This window comes from Glycine max, chromosome 9 (assembly GCF_000004515.6).
Source record: "Glycine max cultivar Williams 82 chromosome 9, Glycine_max_v4.0, whole genome shotgun sequence".
Lineage (NCBI taxonomy): Eukaryota > Viridiplantae > Streptophyta > Magnoliopsida > Fabales > Fabaceae > Glycine > Glycine max.
This window is the reverse complement of record NC_038245.2, coordinates 34,956,080-34,973,365: the sequence shown is the minus strand read 5'-3', so window position 1 is coordinate 34,973,365 and position 17,286 is coordinate 34,956,080. Positions and strand designations below refer to the sequence as shown.

The 17,286-nt window shown below is 34.3% G+C and overlaps 1 protein-coding gene across 2 annotated transcripts; it reads right to left on the bottom strand.

The window, feature by feature from the left end:
• Positions 1–6,003: 6,003 nt before the first annotated feature.
• Positions 6,004–15,633, bottom strand: LOC102663765 (tripeptidyl-peptidase 2). 2 transcript variants are annotated; one of them, XM_026123759.2, is made up of 8 exons: positions 15,603–15,633; positions 15,387–15,499; positions 15,150–15,319; positions 14,517–14,645; positions 14,311–14,411; positions 14,117–14,234; positions 13,592–13,671; positions 6,004–6,303 (listed from the first exon to the last, which is right to left on the bottom strand). In XM_026123759.2, the coding sequence occupies exons 3-8, from the start codon at positions 15,291–15,293 to the stop codon at positions 6,294–6,296; spliced, it is 582 nt and encodes a 193-aa protein (XP_025979544.1). In that variant the 5' UTR covers positions 15,294–15,319; positions 15,387–15,499; positions 15,603–15,633; the 3' UTR covers positions 6,004–6,293. The 2 variants fall into 2 exon arrangements, with proteins under 2 accessions (XP_025979544.1, XP_006588215.1); XM_006588152.4 differs by lacking the exon at positions 6,004–6,303 and having other exon boundaries at positions 13,304–13,671.
• Positions 15,634–17,286: the final 1,653 nt, after the last annotated feature.

The window sequence follows — 17,286 nt, the reverse complement described above, 5'->3', positions numbered from 1 at the left end:
GATGCTCTATACACATGACGGGAGATGCATCAAAATTTACTCATATATCTCGTAAGAAAAGTGGATACGTGACTTATGGAGACAACAACAAAGGTAAAATTCTTGGAATCGGAAAAAATGTACAAATCTATCTACCTCCATTGAAATTGTTTTACTTGTTGATGGTTTCAAGCATAGTTTACTAAGTGTTAGCCAATTATGTGATAAAGGCTTTCTAGTATCATTTGATTCTCACAATTGTTTCATTGAAAATAAACATGACAAGAATATAAAACATATAGGATATAGAACTAATAATGTATACATGATAAATTTAGATAAAACATCAAATCATGTTCAATGCTTTTTAAGCAAAGATAATGATTCATGGTTATGGCATAAGAGAATTGCTCATATAAATATGGTTCATTTAAATAAATTAATTTCTAAAGATTTAGTAATCGGGTTACCAAAACTCAAATTTGAAAAAGATAGATTATGTGATGCATGTCAAAAAGGAAAATAAGTAAGAGTCTCTTTCAAATAAAAAAAAATATTGTTTCTACCACTCAACCCTTACAACTTTTGCATATGGATCTCTTTGGTCCTTCTAGAACCATGAGTTTTGGTGGAAATTACTATGCCCTTGTTATAGTTGATGATTATTCAAGATTTACATGGACATTATTTCTTACTCACAAAAGTGATGTTTTTCATGCTTTTAAGAAACTTGCTAAACTCATTCAAAACAAGACAAATCTTAACATTGTATCCATTAGGAGTGATCATGGAAGAGAATTTGAAAATAAAAATTTTGAATTATTTTGTGATGAAAATGGTATTGAACATAATTTTTCTGCTCCTAGAACCCTCAACAAAATGGAGTTGTTGAGAGAAAAAATAGGTCTTTAGAAGAAATGGTTATAACTTTGTTAAATGATACAAATCTTCCTAAGTATTTTTGGGTTGAAGCTATTAATATTGCATTCTATATAATGAATAGAGCTTTAATCAAACCTATCTTAAAGAAAACACCATATGAATTGTACAAAGGAAGAAAACGAAACATTTCTCATCTTCATGTTTTTGGATGCAAGTGTTTTGTGTTAAGCAATGGGAAAGACAACTTACGTAAGTTTGATGCAAAATCAGATGAAGGTATATTCCTTGGCTATTCCTCAAATAATAAAGCTTTTAGAATTTATAACAAGAGAACTATGATTATTGATGAATCTATTCATGTTGTTTTTTATGAGACTAACCCTATAAGGCCAAGAGAGGAAACACTTGATGATATTACAAATTCTTTAGAAGATATGCACATTCATAAGGAAGGGCACAAAGGCAAAGGAAATGGAAATAATGAAGACTCTCAAATTGATGAAACTAAAACAAGTACAAATAAAGATCTTCCAAAAGAGTGGAGAACTTCAAGATATCATCCTCTTGATAATATCATCGGTGACATATCAAAAGGGTAACAACTAGACACTCTCTCAAAGATGCATGCAATAATATGGCTTTTGTTTCTTTAATTGAACCAAAAAACTTAAATGAAGCCATAATTGATGAACATTGGATCATTGTTATGCAAGAAGAGTTGAATCAATTTGAAAGAAATTAGGTCTGGGAATTAGTTGATAAACTTAATGATCATCCAGTTATATGAACTAAATGGGTTTTTAGAAACAAATTGGATGAACATGGAATTGTTATTAGAAACAAGGCTAGATTAGTGGCTAAAGGGTATAATCAAGAAGAAGGAATAGATTATGAAGAAACATATGCTCTAGTAGCCAGGTTAGAAGCCATTAGAATGTTATTAGCCTTTACTTTCATAATGGATTTTAAACTTTATCAAATGGATGTTAAAAGTTCTTTTTTAAATGGTTTCCTCCAAGAAGATGTTTATGTTGATCAACCTCCTGATTTTGAAAACTCAGAAAACCCCAATCATGTCTTTAAATTGAAAAAGGCTCTATATGATTTGAAACAAGTCCCTAGGGCTTGGTATGAACGATTGAGCAAATTTCTTTTAGAAAAGGGCTTTACAAGAGGAAAGGTTGATACCACACTCTTTATCAAAAGAAAATTGCATGATATTTTCTTAATACAAATATATGTTGATGATATAATCTTTGGGTCAACTAATGATTCTCTATGCAAAGAATTCTCTCAAGATATGCAAAATGGATTTGAAATGTCCATGATGGGTGAGTTAAATTTCTTCCTTGGACTACAAATAAAGCAAACAAAGAATGGAATATTTATTAGTCAGTCAAAATATTGCACATAACTAATTAATAGGTTTGGGATGGAAAATGCTAAACACATGGCCATTCCTATGAGCACTGCTTGCTATCTGGATAAAGATGAAACCGGTCAGTCAATAGACATAAAGAAATATAGAGGTATGATCGGATCTCTTCTTTATTTATCAGCAAGTAGACTTGATATATAATGTTTGTATGTGTGCAAAATATCAAGCAAATCCCAAAGAATCTCACCTAAGTGCCATTAAAGAATAATGAGATATTTGTTAGGCACTATAAATCTAAGGTTATGGTATCCTAAGAATTCCTCTTATAACTTAGCAGGATACTCTGACTCTGATTTTGCTGGATGCAAAACTGATAGGAAAAGTTACACTTGTCATTTTATTGGTTTTGCTCTAGTATCATGGCATAGTAAAAAGAAAAATAATGTTGCCTTATCAACTGCAGAAGCGAAATATATTTCTGCTGGAAGTTGTTGTGCACAAATCCTTTGGATGAGACAACAACTTTCTTACTATGGTTTAAAACTTGATCATATACCTATCAGCTGTGACAATACAAGTGCAACTAATCTGTCCAAAAATCCTATTCTGAACTCTAAAACAAAGCATATTGAAATAAGGCATCACTTCCTTCGAGATCATGTTCAAAAAGGGGATTGCATACTAGAATTTGTTGACACAAAGAATCAGTTAGCTGATATCTTCACAAAACCTCTCCCCAAAGAAAACTTCTTTGCTATTAAAAGAGAATTAGGTCTCATAGACCTAAATACCTTAGAATCCTAGCCACTTTGGATGTTTATACTGTTTAATTATCATGCTTGATTATGATGAATGTTCAACTTTGATTATTTTTCATGATTGATTATGATGATTGTTTACTTTGGTTAAGTAAAATGATTGTGTTTGATAGTTATTTTTCATGATTGATTATGATGATTGTTTACTTTGGTTGAGTAAAATGATTGTGTATGATAGTTATTTTTCATGCTTGATTATGATTATTGTTTACTTTGGTTGAGTGAAATGGTTGTTTTGCTTATTTATGATGATTGATTACTTTGAATGTTTATAATAATTGCATTTGATGGTTGTTTTTCATGATTGTTCATACTCATAAATGTTTTTGATTGCTTAATTGTATATTGATTACTTATAATCACATATTTGTCCTGATTTCTAGCATTATCTGTCTTTAATTTCCTTGATATTTCAAACTTTCTACATTGGGTTTGTTTCAGATTTGGTTCTTTATATTTCTATTTTGGACTTGCTGTTTATTTCTTCTTTGGCTATTTTTCTGTGAATGCTTTGGTCATTCATACTATTTTTTAAGACTTGATATGTTTCGAACTTGGTTGCTTCTTTTATGAATGCTTTGGTCATTTATAAATACTGTTTTGGACTTGCTCTGATTGGTATGTTTAGCACTTGGTTGATTCCTCTATCATTGATTGGTTATTATGTGAATGATTGTTTCTATTTCGGTGCATTCTTCTTTTTGATGTTGCCAAAGAGGGAGAGAATCATGTAAGGTACAGGGTATATATTATTTTTTTTTGCAAACCTTTCTGAAAATATTTTCTGCTAAGCAATGATTGCAAAATTAAGGGGGAGTGATCGTCTCGCAAAAGAAATATTTTTTAGTAAATGATTTCAGGTGGTTTTTATCATCAAAAAGGGGGAGAATATGAATGCATGTGTATGAAGGTTTTCATGATGCCAAGACAAAATCAACATAAGTTTTATTTCAAGTCCAAATCAAGACAAAGAAAACAAAGATCAAGAAGAAAGCTAAGTCTTAGTCTATCTTTGTTAAAAGAGTCTCTTAGTGATTGCAAATGTTTAGCATCATAACAGTTTTTAAATTGATCATAAAGAGGTTTTAAAATATTTTTAATATTTTCTAAAAAAGACATTTTTCCACTAGCAATCGATTACCAGGCATTGTAATCGATTACCAAAAGCAAAATTGTTTTAAAAAGCTTTTTTCAGAAAGTTTGAAATTTGAAATTTGAAATTTGAAAGTTGTAATTGATTACCACTTGTTTGTAATCGATTACCAATAACAGAACTACAAAAATTCAAATTAAAATGTCATGACTCCTTATTAAATAATTGTGTAATCGATTACCAGTGAGGAAATTTTAAAAGTTACTTTGAAAAATCACATCCCTTCATAAGTTTTTGAAAAGCCACCAAGGTCCTATAAATACGTGACTTATCTATGGAAGTTTTTAGAGAGTTTTTTCAGAACCTTATTGTCTTATCCTCTAAAAAACAAATCATTGGTCAAACACTTGAAAATCAATTAAGGATTCTTCTAAGAACTTCATCTTGTATCTTCTTCTCTAAAAGAGAGAAAAACATTTGTACTTTCTTTAAAGACTATTGAGATCAAGAGGTTGTTTGTCTCTTGAATTGTGAGTTTCTTGAACACAAGGGAAAGGGATCCCTCGGCTGTTCAGAAGTTGTGAAAAGGATTTTTACAAAGTTAGTGAAAATCTCAAGTGGGTTGCTTGAGGACTGGACGTAGGCACAGGAAGTGGCCGAACCAGGATAAACTGATTTTACATTCCTTTCTTCTCTATCTTGATTACTTTATCTTGCATATTTTATTTATCTTGCACACTTGAAGTATTTTGTTGATATAACTTTCATCTTCATCTTCAATATTCTTAACATATAGGTTTAAAAGGGGATATAGAAGTCAATTAAATGAGAATTTTTTTAACTTAATTCACCTCCCTCTTAAGTTATTGAGGCCACTTGTCCAACAATACAAACTGTCTTTACTTGACATTATTGGTATGACACCAACTAGGATGACATTTTCAACTATATTTTCCTATTTGGAGGGAGAATGTATAAACAATGTTGTTTGAGCTCTGGAACGGTTTCGAGGTGTTTTTCTGAGACGTGATGCAATCCCTCAAGTTATTGTTATCGCTAGAGATTCAACATCAATGAATGCAATGAAAATTGTTTTCCCTTAGGCAACCAACTTGTTGTGTCGGTTTCACATTGTTAAGAATATGAAGGTAAAATGTAAAACCTTTGTGAGTAAAAAAATGCATGGAATTATGTCATGGAATCATTGATCGAGGCCGTACCCGAATCAAATAAACATTAAAAATGCAGTATCTAGGAAGTGATCCTAGGTCGTCTCTCAGTGAGCAATGATAAACCAAACGTTCATAACATATGTTAATCAAACAGTAACGAAGTTGGGGGGGGGTTGTTTGTTTTTGTAATTTAAACAGCAAGAAAACTTGAATAAGAAAATAACAAAATTAAAACATGTTGTTTCCCCTTGATTCAAAAGCAAATCTCTTATCCTAGGTTACGAAAATTTATCCCTAATCAGTCCAACCACTTAATCCAACCCGAAATTAATTTACTAAGCGAAAATTAACATAAGGCTGTCATTATGTGATTAAGCAACACATACACCAATTAATCCCTCTCACATGTCCATTAAGCATGAACGAAATTGATCATTAAGCATGAATGTAAATTAAGCACAGAGACAATTAATCAAGCATTAAGCATACATGGATTAATAGCAACAAATACAGAGCAATTGGTGAAGGGGAAAACTGAACAGAATTCAATAGTAATAACAAAACCTCAAAGAGAGTTGTGCTTGATCCTCAAGAGAAAACAACACTGGAAACTCATCCTTCCATTAATCAGCAGAAAACGAAAATGAATTCAAGGGCAGAAGCAGAAAACGAAATTGCAAATTGAAGCAGAAAACGAAATTTATTGCTACGTGAACAGTGCGCGTGAATAGTAACATGAAAAACCCTAAAATTCTTCTTCTATGCCAACCGTCTCCCCTCTACTAAAACCCTGGTGCTGTTATATATGTCCTCAACCCCAAAGCTTACAAATCTGTTTTAAGTCCAAGCCCAAAAACGAAATAAAATAAAACTGGACTGAATAAAATAAAATTGGACAAATTAAAATAAAATTGTCTGCTCTCTTCAAGTCCAAGCCGGGTCAGCCCAATTCTGGATCCAAGCTCAATTGCTTATAATTCTCTTGAAATTAAATTAAAAACACAAAATTAGTCAAGTAGGCCCAAATGATAAAACTGCATATTTAATTTAACAATTAGGGCTAATCAGTAATTAAAATGGTGACAAAAAGGGTTAAGAAATAGGAGAAAATAATGACACATCAATCATGAGAGAGTGTGGTGGATTGTCCTTCTAAGCAAGAGTTCGATGACTGCATTATGAAGTTTCAAATTTCTTGCTTACCATGGTCAATGTTTATTGACTATGTCAAACAAATAGGATTAATTGCCTATAACCAAAGATTTGTTAAGGCCTAGACGAATAAGGTGATGCATCTAGGAAACACAACAACTAACAGGTATGAAAATTATAAATATATATTGGTTTTAATAACAAGACATCAATGGATAAAAATAATTATGTTTTTTTCAAATGCAAGGTTGAGTCTGCATATTGGGCCTTAAAGAGACTACTGCAAAATAGCCTTAGAGACCTATGTAGTGTTTGGGAAGATCACTTTGCAACACACTGAAATTAAGGCATCTTTTGAGACAAGTACACATGTGGTTGGACATGTTTTTAAAGTTACCTTATACAAGAAACTAATTGGCATGGTATCAAGGTATGCGCTAAACCAGATTGCTGCAAAGTTTGAGCGTGTAAATTATGTTGACATTTACAATTCTCGTTGTGGATGTATAATGAGAACTACTCATGGTCTTCCATGTGTATGTGAGCTGGCTAGATATGTTCTTGGTAGCATACCACTTGACACAATCCATATGTTTTGGTGGAAGCGAAGTTTTTTAGACCAAGGTTTATCTGAACCCGAAGTCAACATAACCAAAAAGATAGAAGTCATATCCAAGTGGTTTGAAGAGCTTGATGTATGTGGCAAAGTGACTCTAAAGAGTAAACTTTGAAAAATTACCTACCCTGATCTAAATTCTATGTGTGTTCCTCTTGAAAAGGTCAAACAAAAGGTGCTCAAAAGAAACAAATAAGCAAACAACAAAGATCAACGAAGCGTTATCCGTCTTACTGGGAGTATGTGGATGCATTACATGAAGATTCATGGTCTTTGGTTCGTAACCATTTGTTGAAAGAACTTGCACAATCTGATGAGTATATGCACCTCCTTGGTGGCATAGACAGATATAAGGAGTTAAAGCGGTCGCTACTTATATCCATGGTATATAAGTTTTTTGTTACGTATTCATGGATAAAATTTATGTAAATAATACTAATTAAAATTATTACGTGTAGGTTACCATGGATAAGTGGATGAATATAACCGACATGGGTTATGTGATTGCATCAAGGTATAATGTCATCCTTGTTTCTATTTCTCTCCAACAAAGAATTACATTTTTTCCTCTTAGAAGTCAACCACCAAGAGATAGTTTTGTACATCACATTATATGTATTGGTCATGTGTATGACAATCATTTTGTTCAGATAAAACAATGATCATCTTATTAGTTAATTTTTTATTATAAAATATGTTGTGAACATTTGAATGTGTATTTGTCAATGTAATAGGTATTTCTAAGAAATGGTTGTCCCTTGCCGCCAACAACTTTGTTATGGTCAACACATTGTCATTATCATCCAAAATAGTGGCCTACTCCTTATATTAGTAGAATGCACCAGTATACCAATTTGATGAGGTTGACTACACACTATGTTGATTTAGGAGAAGATTGAACCTTTTGTTATTGTTTGCACAATGTTTGTAACTTACATAGTTGTGACAACATGGATAACACATGTAATGTGGTAATTAATGTGTCTTTCAATGGACGTTCATATAATTATTTCTTTTACGTATTCATGAGTTGTTCAATATATTTAGATTAGAAAAAAAGGCAACTTCACCAAACATAAAAGGAAGAAATATTTATGTGATTTATGATTTACGGAGTTTAGGGTTTAGTTATTTTCGAGTTTGAGGTTCATGGTTTATGATTTATGGTTTTTGGTTTAGTTGTTAGGGTTTAGGATTGACTTAATTTATGGTTAGGTTTTAGGGTTTATGGCTTATTTAGTTAAGGTTTTGGTGTTTAGGGCTTATTTAGTTAAGGTTTTAGTGTTTAGGGCTACTGTTTAGTGTTTAGTTTTTAGGGTTTAGGATTTAGAGTCCAGTTAGTTTAGGGTTTACGACTTAGTTTAGGGTTTATGGTTGACTTATTCACTACTAGAAAAATCACTTTTTACAACATTGATTTTACTTTGGTTGATAAGAAACCGACTTAGAAAGAAACACAGTGGCATTTTTGTAAATAAATGCAACAGCTTTACGATGGTTTTCCAAAAACTGTCTTAAAAGGCTGTCATTCTAAGATAGTTTTGTAATATTTTTCACTGGTTTTAATATTTCATTTCTCCCTCGCGCTCTCACTCTTTGATTTCCTATCTCACTCTTTGACTCCCCTTCTAGGGTTCCCAAGCCACCACCTCAGCGTCACAAGGTCATCAACTAATACTCCACGCTCCTCGCTTCCCTCGTCGTCAATGTCGTTCTCTTCATCATGGATGCCGCCAAGCCCAACATGGTTAATCTCTGCGATGTCAAGATCGTGAAGAAGCTCTGCAACATCGTCGATGACACAGAGCATTTGAAAGGTCTTGTCTTTGACAAGAAGGTCAACCACACCACTGGGGTACCCACCCACAGTTTCTTTTATAACTAAAATTACTAAACTTAGGTTTGAAATATTCTACTTTACATCCTTAATTTTCTAATAGTTTTTTTTTGTTGGCAAGTGTTTGAATTTGTATAGGTCGTGGTGGTTTTGGTGGTAGCGGTAGGTTCAGGGGTAGTGGTAAAGGTGACAGAGGCAGAGGAAGGGGTGGTGGAGGAAGAGGGGGAGACAGGGGCACACCCTTCAAAGCTAGAGGTGGTGGTGGCAATGGAGGAGGAAGGGGTGGTGGCCGTGGTGGCAACAGAGGTGGAATGAAGGGAGGTAGCAAGGTTATGGTTCAACCCTATAGACATGATGGTTTTTTCATTGCCAAGGATAAAAAAGACGCTATTGTTAAAAATCTTGTTCTTAGTGAAGCTGTTTACAATGAGAAAAGGATTACTGTTCAGGTTTCTTTTCTTTCTCACCATTATTTTTTTTTCTTCTTAAGTATTGAACCATGGATGCATGATGTCGCAACCTACCCTTCGGCGGGAGGGTGACGCGAGGCTCACAGGTGCATCTTCCAGGTAAGGAAAATGTGCGGAGTCACCACCAACATTTATTTGAGGAAAACGTTACAAAAACCAAAAGGGGTCTACGAATTTAAAGGATAAAAGGTTCGAGAGTTGTTTACATGCAGGAAAGGTATTAGCACCCCAGACGTCCACCTCAAGGGACGACGGCCTTTAATCAATTGTGCAAAATCATGCCTTTAATATTTGTTTATTTTCCCTTTTTATGTTTTTTTTTTTTTACTTTTTGGGGTCGACAAGAGCGTGGCTCTTTCTCCTACATATCCTTAATTGTGATGAGGAACTCAGACCTACATAGTTCTTTTGAAAGCAAGAAAGTTACGCGTAGGGTTGATTTTAGACTTTTGAAAGGTTCATTTTAATCGATAAAAGAAAAAGAGACCGTTAAGGCGTTGGACCTTGAACGGATTCAAGCGATTTTTTATGGATAAAAGCTTGATTATTTGTTGATTTTAGTTTTGGTTTCACTTGGTTACTTTCTAACTCATTAAAAGAGGACTTGCAAAGTAAATGACCAGTTGAAACTTTATTTTTCAAAGATTAACAGAGGTTACAACACAAACGATCAAATGAATTTTTATTTTACAATGATTAAGTGAGATTACAGCATAATTAATCGGTGGAAACTCTCTTTACAATGATAAAAATGAGATTATAGCACAATTAATCGGTCGAAATTCGCTTTACACAAAGAAATAAAATTACTGATGGTAAAAAAATGAAGATAAAGATGCGAAAAGCAAGAGTGAACCCCTAAGACCATTTAAGGGGGACGAGTAATGTGATGGGAACCAATGTGGGGACTCGACAAGTTTAATCACAAGCGTGACGAGATAAAAACTATTTTGAGAAGAATTGAGGAGTCGTATGTTTTGTACAGTTCATAGATAGAGTCTGTGTGCTAAAATGTTTTCTGGGTTGAACCTGAATCAGAAGGGAGAGGCCCTAACGAACTCTTTGGAGTATAGGCCTTGGGCAGAAATACACGCAGTTTGAGTGCTCCTTTAAGTCTATGTTGATCCCATATGGTTAGAACATTCTCGCAAAACAGCATGACCCTGATTGGTCTCCCTGTGATTTTACCTAGTGAGAGTGACCTGACTTACTAGTGTGTGGTTTGTCTTGTCATGTACTCCTAGGCGTCGATGAGGTTTTTCACTGACATGGTACCACATTGCATATAAGATTGAGTCTTAGTGTATCTATTGCATAACTCTTGTGTATTGATCGATATTGATTGATTTAGTGATATTGTGTTTTGATCATTGAGTACGTGAATGTTGTGAAAACGAATAAGACGTGTGGTGTTGTGATGTGATGTTGTGCGACAAAGTGGTGAAATAACGTGAGTTATGCTTAAGTAAGTTGTATTTTGTTTATATGATATTTATACCTACATGTTGTCTTGTTTCTCTTTATTAGTTAGGAATGTGATAACTCACTCCCCGTGTGCTATTTGTATTTGGATCCTGTGATGATCTTGAACTTTGTGTTCGTGGGAACAGATGTATAAGTGGATGACTATGAAGAACCTCATGCTAGAGGATACAAGAACACTACTCTGATAGGATGTGGCATTAGGGTATAGGTTTCTATATTAATTGCATGAAGTCTTAGAAGGCCTTATTTTGAGCTGAGATGATTTATTATTTATTTGGACAAGTTTATTATGATGTTAGAAAAGTGAATGTGAGTCTTTTACCTTTTTGAAAGGCTTGAATTTAAATTTATTTTAAAAACTTTTAATTAATTTTGATTTCTTACTTCTTTTATTATTAGTACATATATGTGAGGGGTAGAGGGCGTCACAGAGCAGCCATAAATTAGAAAAATTTGTTGACAACAAAATTGATCTCAGGTCTAGTAAGGGTAGCATACTGTAATGCACCAACTACAGACCTGTATAAGGTTGGATCATGAAAAGCATCAGCACCATGTCGAGACTACTTGCAGTTGGTTACCATTAGAGAAGAGATATAATGAGCTTTAGCCATGTTAGTCTTGTGAAGTAAATCTCTAATATATTTGGTTTGAGTCATAAGGATAGAACTATTAGGTAGATACTTGATTTCTATACCCAGGAAATAATCTAGATGACCAAGCTGCTTGAGTGAAAAAGCAGTATTTAACTTGTATGTAATCTGTTGTATTAGTGAAGGTGAACTACCTGTTAGAATGATATCATCCACATAGACCAAGAGATAAACAACATGCATTTGATGGTGAAAAATGAATAAAGATGAATATCTAATCTGGTCCATCAAAGTGGGTGAATTGTTTAATATTTTGTGAGTCTCCAGTTACATGAAAGCTAGCTCCAAAATCTGGAATCCAGGTGGTACCAACTTGCCAATTCCCTTGAGAGGTTGAACTAGTGAGCATGGCACTAGGCTGACTATGACTTGGACCAAAATTCTTAGAATTCAGATTAACCCAGGTGTTTGAGGTTCTGACTGAACCAATAGAGTATGGGATAGGTTGTACACGTAATGTAGTAGGATCAATGAAAGTTAAAGATTCATGAGGATGGAAGGTCACATCAGATCGAAAATGACAAACATTAGCCATGTACCAAAATTTGAGACATATTTGACATTGAAAATTTGCAAATCGTCCACCACCATGACCTCTGCCGGAGCCACCACCACCATGTCCCGCACCACAGTCCGAAAAGGCACCACGACTACCACCACAACCATATGCATTGCGAGAACCACCAGAATCACCAATTTTATAGGTGTTTGGATACAAATAGCCTTGCGTGTAATTTATCGAAGCAGAGTTCATCACCTGTGCTTCTTTGTTGTAGCGCATGAGTCGAGTTTCATGTCCGTAGAGCAACGCTTCAATCTCTGTGAATGGACGGAGTTTGCTTTTTGTTTTCGATAATAGAAACCACCGATGCACAATCCGATGGCAGTCCTTCAAGCAGCGCGTTAACGTATTCCTCATGACGAACAGGGACACCAACACCCGCAAGTTCATCCACAAACCCATTGATTTTTTGCAAGTACTCCTCAATTGTTTTGCCGTCAAGAGTAACTGCTCTCATGGCAGTGCGAAGCTATCGTGCTCGAGTTTTCGTGTGAAGGATAAAATGCTCATGAATTTTATCTCAAACCTAATAGGAATGATCTGGACCAAGAACACGCGACAACACTGATTTAGAAAGAGTTGACTGTAGCCATACCAGGAGTGTTTGATCTTGGAATTCCCAGACTTCATAATCAGGGTTGATACGATCCGCAACGATCATCTTCTATGAGATAATGAGGAGGAATAATCAGATTAACCACGAAACGTTGCAATCTGTGTGACTTGATAACTGGTTCAACGTGTTGACGCCAGTGAAGATAGTTGGAATCATCGAGTTTTTCAGCCACAGAGTTGGAAAATGATTGAGGAACTGAACTGGTAGGAGCGAAAACCATGAACACAGAAGAACATTGGACCTTGTAAAGGAATTAGGAATTCGAAAAAATGTCTCTAGATACCATGTTGAATAGACTGAGAGAGAGAAGGGAGAGAAAACTTGTTGAACATAAAGGCTAATTTTATTGATTATCAAAAGTTGATTACAAAAGGTTATAAAAGAGGTATATATAGACCTCTGTTCTGTTATTGTAACAAGTTGTAACTAACTAACAGAATTGTAACTAACAGAACCTAACCAACTTTAACTGATTCTAACCAACTCTAAGATAGGTGTTGTTAGCAAAAGCTAACAACCCTTACAATTAGTTTACAGAACTGTTTTCATAGTTGACTAACAGCATACTCTAATACTTGGTAGCGAGGAACTGTGTTGAATGCACTTTTATGTATAAATATTTTACGATCCTCAAACAAGTACGCACACTTGTGATATGCTAACTTTGTTATTACAGATATAGATAACTAAATCAAGCCTCCAAGTCCTCTTAACAATATTAGTTCACTAGTAGCATTCAACCACTAACCTATGAATTGAAATATATTTCAAAATTTATAAAGTCACCATAATGTCATCAGATCTATAGAAAGCTCCAATTGAAACAAACAAGTATGCACACTCTCATCCAGGGTTTATGCTCAGAAAGAAACATGTACCTCAAATATAACTGTAAAATATATTCTCCTTTGGGAAGATTAGAAGAGCTTGGATATGCGTCTCCAATTGAATATACATGCTATAATCAGAAGAGAAAAAGCATGAGATAAAATATATGAAGCAAACGAAGTACATGTTTATTTTAGAGAAATAATCGTTTTATTTTTTTTCCCAGCTCCTTGGAAACAAGCATTTCCAAACATGTGCAAAGAGCTACCAGAATAGAAAAGATGTTGGAATACACCAAAGAAACAGATATTGTCTGGAAAATGCCCATTACTGATTAACACGTGCATTCTCACCCAATAGGTTATAAATCCCACTACTTAGTCCCTGACTACTAGTGCATTACAATTAGTTAGGTGAAAATTTGCAACAAAAAAATATATATAAAAAACTCAGCATTTCTATATATGAGCACAACTTACATGCAACTTATTATTATTCATAGGATTGTGCAAAAGAATCTCTAATGTAAACTATTTCATTCATTTTTAGTAGAAGGAAATTAAATATTAATATACCTTATTGGAGTCAGAAATCATATAAAATTGAGACTCAAATTTAGTTTCATATATCCGGTCATTTAGCAAAGGTATGTGAGGTTTTATTTGAGCTCCATCTTCTAATTTGATCTTGTAGCTGCAAAATCAGAATACTGAGAAAAGGCTATCCAAATTATCTAAAGACAAATGACACAATAATATTTATAACTCACTTCAAAGTCAGTGCCAGTATCTGCTTTCCAGAAGGAAGTTTGTCACGATCTGTTGAAAGTGCAATAATCTTAGAATTTATTGGTCGATATGGAACCCTAATCTGCAAGTTTAATATACATTAGTAGAACAGGTAAATCTCATTGGTTTCCAAACCAACAGCATGACAAAATAGCATTAATATAGGGAGAGGGAGCTTTAAAAAGACCTTGTTTAGAAGTGCCACTGGTGCAAGTTCCTCAAATACCAGTAGAGTTTCAGCATCAATCCTGACAGGGGCGTCACTACCATCAAGTATAACTTCTTCTTCATTGACTTTTATCCCGTGCAAAACAACCTGGAATTTTATGTAGACAGCAGGATTGTATATTCAATGTAGAATGAAATGACACATCATATCCCACATTATAAAAGAGATTATACGTGAAGCAAAAAAAATTCAGAGAAAAAGATCAAATTATAGCTTCAGAGGCTGCAATATATGAAAGGACAACTACTACTGGATCAAGCTGAAGAAAAAAATCATATGTTTATTCCTCGTGAGATTTATATATCTACAGCCTTCACCTTTTAACATTTGTTATTTTAAGTACCTGATCTGTTATATAGATATAAAAATGACAAACTATTAACCATTATCACACAATACAAGCAAGGTGATAAAAAGGAATTGAGATGCATTCAATTTATCAACATCAACTTCCAATATCAACAGGAATAATCATTATGTACCATGCAATTCAAAAAACTACAAGATCTTTCAGTTTGTCAAAAAGAAACAGAAAAATATTTCCAAACATCTGGGAGGGGGGGAAGTTCATCTAAATAAGAATTCTAGTACCTCAAAATCCACACTCGCAGTCTCATGACTCCCTGTACCGCTAGGCCAAAACTGAGAAATGACTAGTTCCAATGTCTGACTGCTTACTACCCTAAAGGAAAAGCTTTTGGCAGCAGAGAAGGAAAATTTACAGAAGTCTCCCATTTCAAAGGTCTTCGCAGTGGGCACAGCTGGGCATAGAAAACATGTCAACAAGACTGACCACAATCTGAGAAAATTTCAAGCCTCAAGTCGTACCTGAACAGCACCCACATAAAATCTTCGTACTGTGTCAAAACCTGATGTTTTCATCGTTACTTCAGCCCAAGATGCACCATGCGGCACTTCTATGTATCTCCTTTCTATATGGCCTAGTGAATCAAAAAATATAAAGAAAATAACAAAAAGTGTTACACAGATTAAGGACACTAGCAAAAAGAAGCATGAAAATAAACTTAATCAACTAATGCACACCTGGCCGGAATAACATCTTTGAAAATGAAATATGTGAAGGCTAGTTAGTTATGGCCTTGGGCTTTGTTATGGTAATTGGAATTCTGAAGAGAGGACCACGCCATGGAGCTTTGCAGTCAATACCATAGACCTCAAAATAATGAAGACCATCGGAAAGATTGGAAGGATCCACCACTACATTGAGAGTGGAAGAAACAAGTTGTGCAGTAAACAAAAAAAAAAAACTACAAATTAACATTATTTAATAGAAACTCAATCAAAATAATCAATAAAAAAAGAGCTGTATGCTAAGTCTATTTTAGTTCTACCTAGTGAATATTCCATCAGGATGAAGTTGTAATCATGAATCATGATAGTCTTGTTGGAGTTGTTGTAAACTCTTTTTGCTAGACTGTTTATTTTATAGTTTAATTGGATTAATATTGGTTTGGTTTAGACCGTTTTACTTAATTAATTATTAGCCAATAATGCTTATGCGTCACTTGTCCTGTGTCAATTATAAGGTAGAAACTCGTAACTGCTCAGCACAAGCTCACCCAAATTATGGATATATGTTTTTTAATAATGGCGAAGAGTTGTCTTATTACCAACAAGGTCCAGCACAGTTGATAGATGGTTGGGTTCCTTAAAATTGCTGACAAGGGTTCGATTCCCTAGCTGTGCATATGAAGAAGACTTTGTTGGATACAATGCTCATATGGGAAATTTCAATACTTCTGTTTTGTTAACATATAGAAGTCTGATAAGCTAGTACTCAAATAATAGATTATAGTAGATATAGCTGAGTCATTGCTAACTCAGCACAAGAGTTAGTTAGTTAAGCTAACTACTTTGGTAGTTAGAACACTCTATATATACTCTACTTTGTAATTCTGTTGTAACTAACTCATTCATAAATACAATAATAGTTTCATAATAGTTTAGTTTTCTCTTTTTCTCTCTCACCTCAATGAAAATCTACATGGTATTCAGAGCTTCCTAATGCCTTCAATGGCATTTTATCCTTATTTTTCGTTTCCTTCATTGCGGTTTCTCAGCTCACATCTCAGACTCATGATTTTTTTTGCTTGCAATCTCCGTATCAGGTTTCACGTTTGTGTTTCCTTGTGTTTGCTATGTCCTTGTCACTGATTAATGTCGTTTCGATGACCAGAGGTCCAGCGAACTCCTCCTCCAGCACTGCAAATAATTTTGCCTATCATGTTACGGCAAAATTTACGGATGATAATTTTCTTCTTTGGAAGCAGCAAATTGAACCAGTTCTCAAGGTTCATCAACTTCAACGGTTTGTTGTAAGTCCACTAATTCCCCTAAAGTATCTTACACAGGAAGATGCAGACATGGATAATGAAAATCCAGCATATGCAGCCTGAGTACACCAATGCCGGTGTTTATGGAAGACGAAACTCTGGATCAAATAAGGAAGCGTTCGAAATGGGAGAACGACGATTACATTTGTCGTGGACACATTTTGAACGGTATGTCTGACTCTCTCTTTGATATTTATCAAAATGTTGAGTCTGCTAAGGAATTATGGGACTCTCTTGAATCCAAGTATATGGCAGAAGATGCCTCAAGTAACAAATTCTTAGTTAGTAATTTCTTTAATTACAAAATGATTGATTCGAGGCCTGTTATGGAACAATATAATGAACTGCTGCGGATTTTGGGTCAGTTTACTCAA